The 12,101-nt window shown below is 46.7% G+C and overlaps 1 protein-coding gene across 5 annotated transcripts in view; it reads left to right on the top strand.

Moving 5' to 3' along the window:
* LOC119390009 (autism susceptibility gene 2 protein homolog) overlaps nucleotides 1-12,101 on the top strand; it is a 441,549-nt gene that overhangs the window by 255,818 nt on the left and 173,630 nt on the right. For all 5 annotated transcript variants that reach the window (XM_037657511.2, XM_037657508.2, XM_037657509.2 and 2 more), the window contains one exon: nucleotides 7,687-7,722. In XM_037657511.2, the coding sequence (XP_037513439.1) occupies nucleotides 7,687-7,722 (36 nt within the window). The remainder of the gene's footprint in view (nucleotides 1-7,686; nucleotides 7,723-12,101) is intronic.

The following is a 12,101-nucleotide window of genomic DNA, read 5'->3' as shown; positions in this document are numbered from 1 at the left end:
GCTCTCTCTGCGTGTGTGTTATAGTCGCGTGCCGCGGCACCGTTCTTGCGAGATTATTATTATTGTTATCGCCGGCAGGGCCATCGCTGCCTCGGTCCTTACCGCGCGTGTTCTTTTTTGTTTGCTTTATACGTGGATGCTGTTGTCTCTGTCGCACGGATATTGGCTTATCCGTCCCCATAAATGCGGCGCTGTTCGAGCGCTGTCCCGCTTACGTTTCTACTCAGCGTTTCCCGCTTATTTCGGCCTTTTGGTTTCATCGTTTTCTGTTTGCAGTGCGAGGCGCCGTTTCGGTCTTTCTGTAGACACTGTCTATATATGTCTTTCTCTGCTTCTTTCGTCCTTTCATGTATAGGCACTGCATCGCATCTTCATAGAAGTGAGTAGCATTTTCTCGTGTCACTTCTTTCTCCCGCATTACGCCTTTCGTTCCCGTTATCCTTCTTTCTTTGCTTTTCGTTCGCTCGTCCCCGAATAACGCCGAGAGTTCATTTCGTTTCGGACTTCGCTGCGGTTCTCCCACCGACGTCGGCTTCCACTCCCGGCCCGTCGATTTGTATTCATTACTATACGCAGGCTGCCGCCGTACCGCGAATGCCGTTTGTACGTAGTGCGTCGCGGCGTCGGTGCTCAGTGTGTAACGAGCTCGATTTTTACTTTTATTTCCTTTTTCCCGCTTAGTCTGTCTCTCTCTCTCTGGCACTGTCGTTCTTTTAATCGAACTCCGTACTCGTTCGTTTTCTCATTTATTTTGTCGTTTTATTTTGTCTCGCTGTGATTCCGCGTTTATTACTCGTATAAGTGTGACGTCCCCATCCCCGCCTTACCTCTTCTCTCCGTACGCAAACGCACATTTTAAATATCCGCGAAATTCAGCTCTTCAGCTATAAAGGGTACCGTACAGTGATTTTACGAGGCTCCCTTAACGTTGCTGGTTTTGCGTCTGACATTTCATTACGCGGTCTCTGCGCGGATGCCACTGTACTTTACGTTTTTGCATTGCTTCGGGAAACTTGTCGAGCTTGGACGTGCATGGAGCGCACAATAGCAAACCGTAGTTTTATTCGCCGGGGCAACCGTGCATAGTCAAGAAAACTCGGCGAGCGCGCGTTACCTTTTTTATTATTGTTTCGGATTCCATTTTACTAGCAGCGGGCTGGAAGACTACAAAAAATATTCTCATACTCTTCTCTGTTTATTTTCTTTTTTGCGCATCCTATCACCGTGCGGTTCATCGACGTCAAGGCATATCGGGATATCCGAGTACGTTGAAATAGCGAAGATACACGCAATAGGTGACGTCGCACTTAATACGCGTTGAGCATGACGCCTTTTATATGTGTAGCCTCAGGGGCACTTCATCCGCGGCGATGCACGTAACTCAAATAGGTATGCGTGTTGTAAACTCCCCGATACAAAATGCATGGTTAACTCTTATGACCTTTAAAAAAAGACAAAAAAAAAAGAACTGCCAGCTCCACGTCATGAAAACCGTTGGACAGCGAATCTGTCATGAGGATATTTTCGGTATGATAATGTCATTGTCATCACTGTCATTTCGTTTTATTTAATTAAAGAAAAGCCTCATCACCATCATTTAGAGCTTCGTCATCATCACAATCGTCATCATTTCGTTTTATATAATTCTTTATTGATTTTCCTTCTGGTCATATGACCTAGCGTGACTACTACTACTACTACTACTACTACTACTACTACTACTACTACTACTACTACTACTACTACTACTACTACTACCACTACTACTACGACGACGACGACAACGGCACAGGGTTAACTAAGGCAGCTTCGTTGTAAAAACGCGTTGAAGTGGGGTAAATTTGGAAAGTTACCGAAACCTCATTCGCGAAATTCAACGCGAGTGATGAAAACATGCGTGGGACGACGCCGTTGTGGGCGTTATATGTATAGTTGAGCGCTCGGCGCTTTAACTATACGCGGAGATCTTTCGAAAGCGCGCAGTGACATCCGCGACCTGTCGGTGCCATTAAGGGTATATATAGACGCAGCGTCCGGCGTTACGTCAGAATTTATGTGATCACCTCTTGCTATGTTAAGCCGTTTTCTTTTCGGTGTTGTAGGCAGAACTTGACAGGTGTTGCGAAAGTGTGTCGAAGCTGTTAGCCGATATTTGAGAGCTGATGCGTTGTTCTAAAGGCTGCCGTCCGGTTGTGAGTAATAAACGCGAGCCAATCAGTCAGCGGCCAAACGACGACATTTTCGAGAAAAGAATAACTCTGCTGGCGTATGCATGCGCACTGGTTGCCCGAGAAACTGACGTCAATATGATTTCAAAACGCGTGATTTCAGGGAGTCTGTGCTTGTAAGGGCCCTGCACAATTATTTCCCAGTAAGGATCGAATGTCTTCGCTATCGTGACGTTTAGCTCCAAGAAAAAAAAAAAGAAAAGGTGCAGTGCGTGGTATCTGCCGGAACTTTTGCCTCGCGAATTGATTGCCGCCAATTTTTTTCGAATCGGTGAAGTACGAGCGGAGTTGATGGATTTGTCGCACGCTCTAAGCGCTTTCTCTCTCCTTTCGTCCCAGTGAGCGCGCTTAAAGCTACACAGGGGGGAACGACAAGGGGGCAAAAAGCTACCATCAGCGCGCATAATCACCTTGAACGCTTTCTTTTCTTTTTTTTCTTTGAACGCGCAGCTAACTTTCAGTGTGATCGCAGCGCGCTCTGTATAGGTCGCGGCACACCGCAGGGGCCGCACTTACTATGCAGCTCACGTTGCTCAGAATTTCAGCGAGTGGCCGTGCACATGTGGTCTTGGGTATGTGACGCAGTTGATTCTGGGTATATAGCATCATTTATCGAGAGAAGAGTGAGGGATTTCAACCTGACTTAGAAATTTAATTGTGAATTCCGTGCCGCGTGCTGCGCTGTAATGTTTGGCCCACATGTTCGCAGAAGCCTCGACCACCACTCAGCGGCATTTTGCCACCATGTTGGAAAGTTGTTGCAGGGCCCCTTTAAAGTTTAAGCCTGTCATGGGCTTGACGTTTGGGAAGCCAGACTCCTTTTCAACTCGTCCCCATAAACTACAAGATTTCAAGACGAGTCGTCGTTGTCCACGTGCCGTTATGTGGCTCTAAGGCCTTCCGAATCCTTTCGTTGATGAATTGACCCTCACGCTAAACGTCTTATAACGTTGGCACTTGACGTGTTGACCAAAACGCTACTGTAAAGAAGTCAGCTGTAATGATGCTCAAGGCTCAGAAGCCAACGGTCAAATGTCGCGTTGACAGCTTTATGGGGCGCCTTTGCAAGCACGATGCGAGGTCCATTGGACGTGTAATGTAAGGTACAGTGGGAGTTGAAGGCGCGTCAATCACTCTGGTGTTTTTTTTCCGATCCATAGCCGATTGGGAAAGGATTCCTGCAAACTGCGTGCGTCTTCGCTTGGCTTATTTTACTATGTACACCTATACGCCATGGTCAAGAGAGTCATTTGTCTGCGTGTTGACGCGAAGTTCGGCTCCCTCACGCGCTGAAACGCATGCTTTCCTGTGCCCCAGTTTCCGCCGAAGAATCGTGACGCGCACAAAAGAAAACTGTTAGCCCGTCTCGCATTCGTGTTCTCTCGTAATTTTTTTCTTTCATTTTTTTTTTCCTTTTTCGGACTCTTATTTACGCGTGCATATTGGGTTTCACGATGTAGTGCTCGAGGTTCTCGCCTTCTTGTCTCCTTTCTTTCGCCCCGCGAACTGCAGGTATAATCTTGATATCCAAGCACATATTCTATCTTTATGTAAGTGTATCCCAGGAAACGGGGGCCGGTATAGCCCTCCCACCACACAAAGCCGATCAATTTCGAAACTTCGCGAAAGACCGAACATACGCCCACCTCGCGCCCACAAAAGAAAGAAAGAAAGAAAGAAAGAAAGAAAGAAAGAAAGAAAGAAAGAAAGAAAGAAAGAAAGAAAGAAAGAAAGAAAGAAAGAAAGAAAGAAGAAAAGAAATCGCTCAGCGCAAGGCATTTGCTGCAGGGGCTTCCTTTTTATAACCTTCGCAATGCGTATACGTGTGTGTGTTCGAGAAGTTCCTATATAACGTTTGCCTTTCACGGAACGACCGCGGATAAAAATGAAGCTAAACGTGTGAAAAGGGGGGCGGGCAACTGAAGAAGAAAACGTGATGCGAGGTGTATCAGAACGAACGACGCAGTCTGAAAAAAAACGTTATAGGTCCTTCGTATACCGTATAAAGCACGCTCTTGCGGCAAGGAGCCACGCCGCTGAATCGATCTGACGCGTGCGTTTTATGTCCCCTGGGTGAAGCAGCAGCGCCGGTTTTTTCGGATGCGGCGGGGACTGCAGGAATACATAGAAAAGGTAGCGGGAGGCTTTGTTGCTACGCTTTTTTTTTCCTTGTTTTTACTTTAGGAGGCGTTTGCGAGCGTTTTTGCGAACGTCAATCCGTTTGGAAGCTGGATCCCTATTTCTCCGTGAAACTACGTGAACGATATAACTCTCTTTCTTGTTTGCCGTAGCTGCCTCCTCCCCCCCCCCCCCCCCCCAAACACGCCACCCTCTCTCTCTGTATCTTTTTTCATCTTTCAACGTTTCGTATTTCTCGCAGAGAATCGAAGAAGACTTCTATTTCTTTCGACTCGACTCGCATACCGCGAGGGGAGATTGCGGCCCCTGCCTGGCCCGTCGCCAGTTCGGAAAGCTTCGGACCCTGAAACGAGTTTTGTTCGGTGCTCGTTGTTGGAAAGAAGTGGTGAGATGCGGAGGGGCGTGCTAGTGACGGGCGTTTCCGCTTTCCAACTGCGCGTGCGTGGCCTCGACAGTAGCGAGCTTGCATTCTGAAACGTATACAGCGTGGGCGTTTATTTTTATGTTCTTGCGTGGTTCTTGGTCCATACGTGAATCTCCGGTAGTGCGGCTGTTTGGGTTTGTTGCTACAACGTGTCGGTGAACTTCAGCACGGAAAAATCAGGGTAGAGAATAAGCGAGAGGACTGACGAAGGATAACTGCCAATGCAAAAGCTTTTTTTATTGTTTTCGGCGACGTGTGCTTATGTCCGGTACACATCGCATTGCACATGCGCAATTCACACTCTTACGCAATGTTAACTCCTCTGATTAGTGCACGAATGGCGCGCTCCTTCTAAAAGGCCCGTATCCGCCTACCTCACGGTTCAACGGCGCATGCGCCCTTCCCTGGCGGGAAAGTCGCGAAACGTTGCTGTGGTAGGGTCTCCGCATGTTTTTCGATCTCGGAGGCCTTTTTTCTGGCAAGCCCGGTTGTCTCGGATCACCCCACAAGCTCCGCCTCCCTACCAAAACGGCAGAGATTGGAGCACAGGAAAACGAAAAATGCGGGTTGCGCTGAGCATGCGCAGTACGACGAACTTGAGTATAAGTACGGATCGCCGAAATAACGCTTAGATAGAAATTAGCGATCGCCTGTGCTCTTGTTTTTCCTATCGCCGCTGCATGTCTCCACTATACGTGAATCTGTTTGTTGTAGAGTGCTGTTCTTGTAATACATAGCGCTGTTGGAAGCGCTCAGTCCGTCTGTATGTACAGTCGGCCACAAAATAATACGGACCACGGGGGCGCGGGTCGAAATTGCCGTCTGCGCCGTCTAGTGGCGAGCCGTCTGCTGTCGAGAGCATTGCTCTGGCCACGCACTTGTCAAAGCGCTACTCTCGACTGCAGACGGCTCACCACTAGACGGCGCAGACAGCAATTTCGCCACGCGCTGCTGTGGTCCGTGTTATCTTGTGGCCGACTGTACCTCTTGTTCATTGGTGCGTACAGTACATGTAAGCACAGAGGCCAACACGGCTGTTTGATTGATGGACGGGCGTTCTTCTTTATCGTGATGAGCCAGCTCGCAGAGCTGACGCGCGGGACTCTTTATATATTACGTTTCTTTTTATTGCTCCATTTTGCCGTCATACAGGCGCAGTTACACCATTAGCGCTGAACTTTTTTGGTCGCCATTTATAGCTTTACATATATTCATCACCGCTACCTTTTGTGCGAGCGTTCTTTTTAACAAGGGGGCAATAGGGTTTATTGCGCCTTATATTTTAAGCGCTGTCTCTCTCTCTCTCTCTCTATTAATATCTTCTTGTACTATTTTTGCTTTGTACATACTTTGCACAATATTTCGAAAGGATGAAGTGCAGCTGCAAGTGTTCGTATGCGTGTGACCCCGCATGAAGCGAAAGGCAAAGCTGGCTGATTTATGCCGACCATTCCGTCCTACATGTTTATTAGCCTTTTCTTCTTTTCCTTCACATTTCGTTCCACCCTTTCACGGTGTGCGCGGCGGCGAGCGCACCTGCGTGTTGTAAAATGTTTTTCGTCGCCCTTTTTGCGGTATGTCGCGGCGCGGGCGATAGGGCTCGGCAGGGAGGGCACGCAGCTTTCAAGTTGTTCTTTTTTTTATCTTTTTGATTCTGACGGTTTGTTTTGACCGAGTGGAGCGAGTGAGCTGCGAGAGAAGAGAGAAAGAGGGAACAGGAAGGACGCACTATTTCTTTTTTTGTTTCTTTTATCCTTCATTGATAGCCGCCTTGCCATGCAGAATTGTTGATTAACGAAACCCGATCCGGTTTTCGCTCCATTAATCGGGTCAGAGTGTCTCTATCGAGGGGCGTATTTATTTCTCTCGCGCATTTATATCAGCTCGTCGTTCTTTTGTTTTGTTTGTTTGTTTTTAATGAGGAAAGCGCACCTCGGTCAGTAAGCGGCTCATTATCGCCACGCGAGTGTACTCCCCTCCTCTTCGCAATGTCCTCCTTCCCTTTGATTTCCGCACCGTTGGTCGTTTTCATTCACGACGCACGTCGCCATCTTTTTCTTTTTTTGTTCGCGGCATAGAGTATATAAGTATGTCACTTCACAAACGGCTATCAACATAACTGCTTATTATACCAACGCTGATCTATTTGTGTTAGGGTGCGAACGTTTATGTATGCGACATTTCCTGTGTTTTTCTTTGGGCCATTTATGATCAGCGATTACAATGAAAAGCAAGAACAAAAAACAAACAAACAAACATGATGTATTGATTTTGCAGTGATAAGAAAATGCTATAGACTCCAGTGGGCGTTTATATAACGCATGATCAATTCAAGCAGGTTAACTGCTTTCAGTGCCGACCCCTCCTCTTTTCCTTCCCCATTCGGCGGCGACATTCAAAAGAGATGCCAGTATAAACGATAATAATCATCAACGCCGTACTTATCTGCGCTTAAATCTGTCGGCGCATATTTACCGCTGCGAGCGATTATCCCTTATAGAAAAATAACAGATGGGATTTGCCTTAATATTATAAACAGGCGACTATATCTACAAGATAAGGCACGAAAAAAAAAAAAAAAAGGCATGCATGTAGCTGCGGGCCCTTCGTGCTGCGTCGCTTTATTTACTCATTCACCGCTAACGTCGTTAAGCGCGCGTAAGCGAGACAAGAGGCTCATCAATCATTCCGGCGTTTTGTTTATATTAAAATTTACGCGGACGAAACTGACGCCGGTGTGAGCTGCGCATCTTCGACGCCCACCTTCATTGCATGCGCTCGTCGTTTAGAGTTTCGACGTATTGACTAACGCTCTTGCATCACGTGATTGGACAGGATGTGAGTGTGGCGTGTCTCAAGTCGTCTCATTTCTCTCTCTCTCTTTTTGCCTTGCAGTGCAGCACGCGGTCCAGTTCCGGACGTGGCTACATGGTGAGTACCTCTTTATTGTTGTTTTACCCTGAAGCTGTGTATACGGCTAGGCGAAACCAAAATTCGTCCGACCTATCTGCGCAAGAACTTCTGGAGCGTATGTGCTAGAGAAACTTGGCAACCCCCACCATATACTCACCACTGGTCCACTAAAAATGAAGAAGGGAACACACGGGCGGCAAACACCAATTAAGATTTCTGGACAGACGTAACCAATAATTGAGAAAGACGTTAAAGGGACCGACAACTGCCCAGAACATGAAATGAGATGACTGCACTGATGGAAAGACTGTCCGTCGCATTGACTCAAACCAACCCTGTTTATCTCGTAATAGGTGGATTTATATTTTTATTTCTTAATTGAAAGTCGCGAAAAATGACCTTTGGCGCCTCTGGCGGCAAGATCATAAACGGTCTGATGAAGCCGGTCAGGTGACCGTTGATTGGTGTACGCGTTCGATGACTTTTTGTTAGTAGTGAAATATTGTTCACTCCTTTATATTAAAATATATTACTCCCTAAAAATGTACATATAGGCTTGCGTTAGTTCTATGCAACAAAGTGGCGCTGCCTTCGCTTAGCTCGTGTATCGAGAGAGTAACGACGCCGGCACAAGCCATCCATAACACAGGCGCAGGCAACCTTGGGCGCAGGCGCACACAACGCTGTACAAATGCCGGGAAGGTGTATAAAGCCACATCATCTCACTGTAAGAGCTTGCTATTTTCAAAAATGGTTGGAAAGCTCAAAGTAAAGGTGGTTCAGCATAGTTACAGTAACTCCTGCGAAAGCAGAACAGCGACAGCTTTCACAAGGGCTAGCGGCATCACTGTCAATTCTCAGCGTTGCTGGAGCAAGCCTTCATGCGTGTTTGGACCCTTTCAGATCGAAAAATACTGCTCATAAAATAACTACGTGCTTTTAGGATAAACCACTACAGCTACAAACGCTACGAAGGGGGAGCTTCCTGTCGCGCCGTAAAAAACTGGGCCGAGAAAAATCAGTTGTCGGTCCCTTTAATGAGCCGTCTGGGTTAACCCAGCGATAAATTGCGGGGCCGCACGTTTGTCCGGAGTGCTTGAAGTGATTATTATTATTATTTTTTGCCCACTTCTTTGTGCCAGCTCGCCTGAGTTATACCCATGGGTGCTCGTATCGGGACCTTGGCTGGTCGCTTTGCTACAGCATGATGTTGGAAGTATACGGTTATATGGTTCAAGCAGCAATTCATTGAATATTCACTTTGGCTTCCGTTCAGAATCGCATGGGTAGGAAATAGAGCACAAAATGAGAAACCACAAATGAATTTACGGGCCGCAATGCGCTCAGTTGAGAGAGAGAGAGAGAGAGTTTTAGGGCCTACCGTCCATCGTTATGAGATGTCAGACATCCGCTAGGTATATGTACTTGAAATGTTTGTGTTGCAATATAGAAAAAAAAAAAACAGCACATCGTGTGATGCTGCGGATGCATGGTTGTTTCACAGTCAGCATATACTTATTGGGTACTCCGTGCGGTTGAACGACTCTCCACAGAACACTGTCGAGACACAGACAATATATCCTTTGTGAGATGATGAAACGAACGCATCATTGTACAACTCCAAGGCAGCGCGACGCGTAGCGCGCAACGAAAAGATGAGATATCAGCGTCTTTTCATACTAGGTCGTCTGAGAACGTGCCCCTGTTCCGCGGAAGCAGGATTGCTATGCCTTTCGCAAGTTCCGCGAGGGGGCATCTCATGCCTTTTTAATAATGGCAGCGATACGCGCCTATGCGACTTTTCATCGTAACCGCCAGGCGTATTCGCAGTACATCAAAGCCCGGAGGATATATGACATGGTGTAGCCGTGTTCGGCGGACGAAGAGATGCCCACATTCCATGTACGGCGGCATGTAGTGAATTCACCTACAGCGTCGATATGAGAGAAAGAACAACCAAAAAAAGATGAAGCAGTATGACGGGAAAGGCGGTGCCTTTAATGGGAGAAGTTTTTGTTTGCAACATTACACTGGAGCAAGATGAGAAAGACGAACACACACACACACACCACACAACACACACCACACAACACACACAAAACACACACAACACACCACAACACACACACACACACACACCACGAACACGCACGCCGCACACGCACGCACACGCACGCACGCAACCCACACACACACACACACACACACAAAACACACACACACACACACACACACACACACACACACACACACACACACACACACACACACACACACACACACACACACACACACACACACACACACACACACACACACACACACACACACACACACACACACACACACACACACACACACACACACACACACACACACACACACACACACACACACACACACACACACACACACACACACACACACACACACACACACACACACACACACACACACACACACACACACACACACACACACACACACACACACACACACACACACACACACACACACACACACACACACACACACACACACACAGTCAAGTAGATCCTCCGTGAGAAGTCACAACTTGTTTGTTTCGACGCTTCAGCCAGACTCTGGCTGAAACGTTGTGACTTCTCAGGGAGGATCTACTTGCAACGCTACGGCCACTCCACCACCATGCATAATATATATATATATATATATATATATTCGGATTTGGTGGGTAATGTTAGAGAAACTTCAAAGGTAATCGATATCTTGAAACAAGAATTCACAGTGATGCTCCAATTGCTCCGAACTGCTCCAAAGAAGAAATGCTGCACCGTGTGCTCCAAAGTGTAACATTTGTTAGTAAGTAATCCACACCTGCTCCAAAACGGCGTTGGGAAACTGGAAACAATGAACTTCAACCGTGTGACCATCCAGCGAGGCTAAACAAAACCAATAACAAGCTGTATAATACTATCATCCTAATGTGCTAGTATTCAGCTTGCATACTAGAATACTGAATATGCCACAAGTACTGTCACTGTATATATATCGGATTTGGCTGTATATTTGTACCTGACAAGCGGGCTATTTTGGTGAAATTTATGTCAGATTAGTTCGATGTGATATTGATTACTAACATCTGCTGTGATGACTTTGATGTGTGACTGTTTACATTTACCACCTTATCAGCTTTGGCCTCATTTATGCCACAAGAACTTGCATATTAAGTGTATGTAGCTCATTTAGCTTTTTTTTTCTTAATTTTCAGTGCTGGCTATTTCGGTGATATATGAAAATAAAGGTTGTTAGTGGTCTCGTACCGATTATTTAACTGCTGCTTTGGCGATAGTTACATGTGATTGCGGCAACTTTTATGATTCGGGGCTCAGCTTTGTCACTTGTATGTTATTTCTGCCACAAGTACTGGTGTTTTATATATATGTAGCTCATCTTAATTAGCGTTCAATTACCATCCATCTGCTTAATTATTTGTTTCTGGCAATTAGCAGTGGTTATTGTATGTGCGCGGCCGCTACATAAAAAAAAAAGGTGTGGCCGTGGTATGTGCCATATGTTTAATAATAAATATTAATATTTATGAGATGCTTAAATGGTGCTTTAAACTCTAGGAGTCGTTTGGAATATTTTGGCATCTGCTCGGAAAACACCAACAGCTAGCTGCTCAAAATTAGCATTTTTTTCTGCTCCGAAAGTACTTACGGCTGCTCCGAAGCACCATTTTTTCTGCTCCAGAATCTGCTCCAAAACGCAAAGTCTCGCTTCCGTCACTGAACTCACCATTATCGATTTTCATATTTTGCGTGCCATTTCGGGGCTCTCCTGCGCAGCACGCGCGCTACGCGCCTTCGCGTCGTCTTGCGGTGCGCTTCGCATTCCGGAGTGGCTGCGGCGGTCTGGCATATAGGTCAACGAAACAGCTTTTCTCGCTGACCGCGCGGAGGCATTGTGTGCGGGTGCAGATGCACGCCGATAGGCGTCCGCGTATATAGTATAGCGATTGGGTTGAAGCACGTGGCGTGGCCTACACTCGCGGCCTTTCGCTCTCCGATAAGGGCAAGGCCGTCGCGGGTCTCTCCCTCTCCGTCTCTTGATAAGCGACCGCTGTGTTGCACGCTATTTGACACCCCTTGCGTAATAACGTACGTGCGAGTGTGGTGGCGTTATCGCCCCTTGTCCCTATATATGAGAGCTAAAAGAGTATGGCGCGAAGAAAACTGAGGGTAAAGTCAGAGAAAGTCAGAGAGACTATGTACCAAACAGGTCATGACAGTATACGCCATTGAACACATAGATGACAGATCCCACAAAACATTGTTTGGACTCATACACATTACAGGCATTGCAGCATGCACTCAGTACACAATGAACATCATGCCTTATGCATAGAAAAAAAA

The sequence above is a fragment of the Rhipicephalus sanguineus genome, chromosome 4, assembly GCF_013339695.2.
Source record: "Rhipicephalus sanguineus isolate Rsan-2018 chromosome 4, BIME_Rsan_1.4, whole genome shotgun sequence".
Lineage (NCBI taxonomy): Eukaryota > Metazoa > Arthropoda > Arachnida > Ixodida > Ixodidae > Rhipicephalus > Rhipicephalus sanguineus.
Note: the sequence above shows the minus strand (reverse complement) of the source record. Positions and strands in the feature narration are given on the sequence as shown.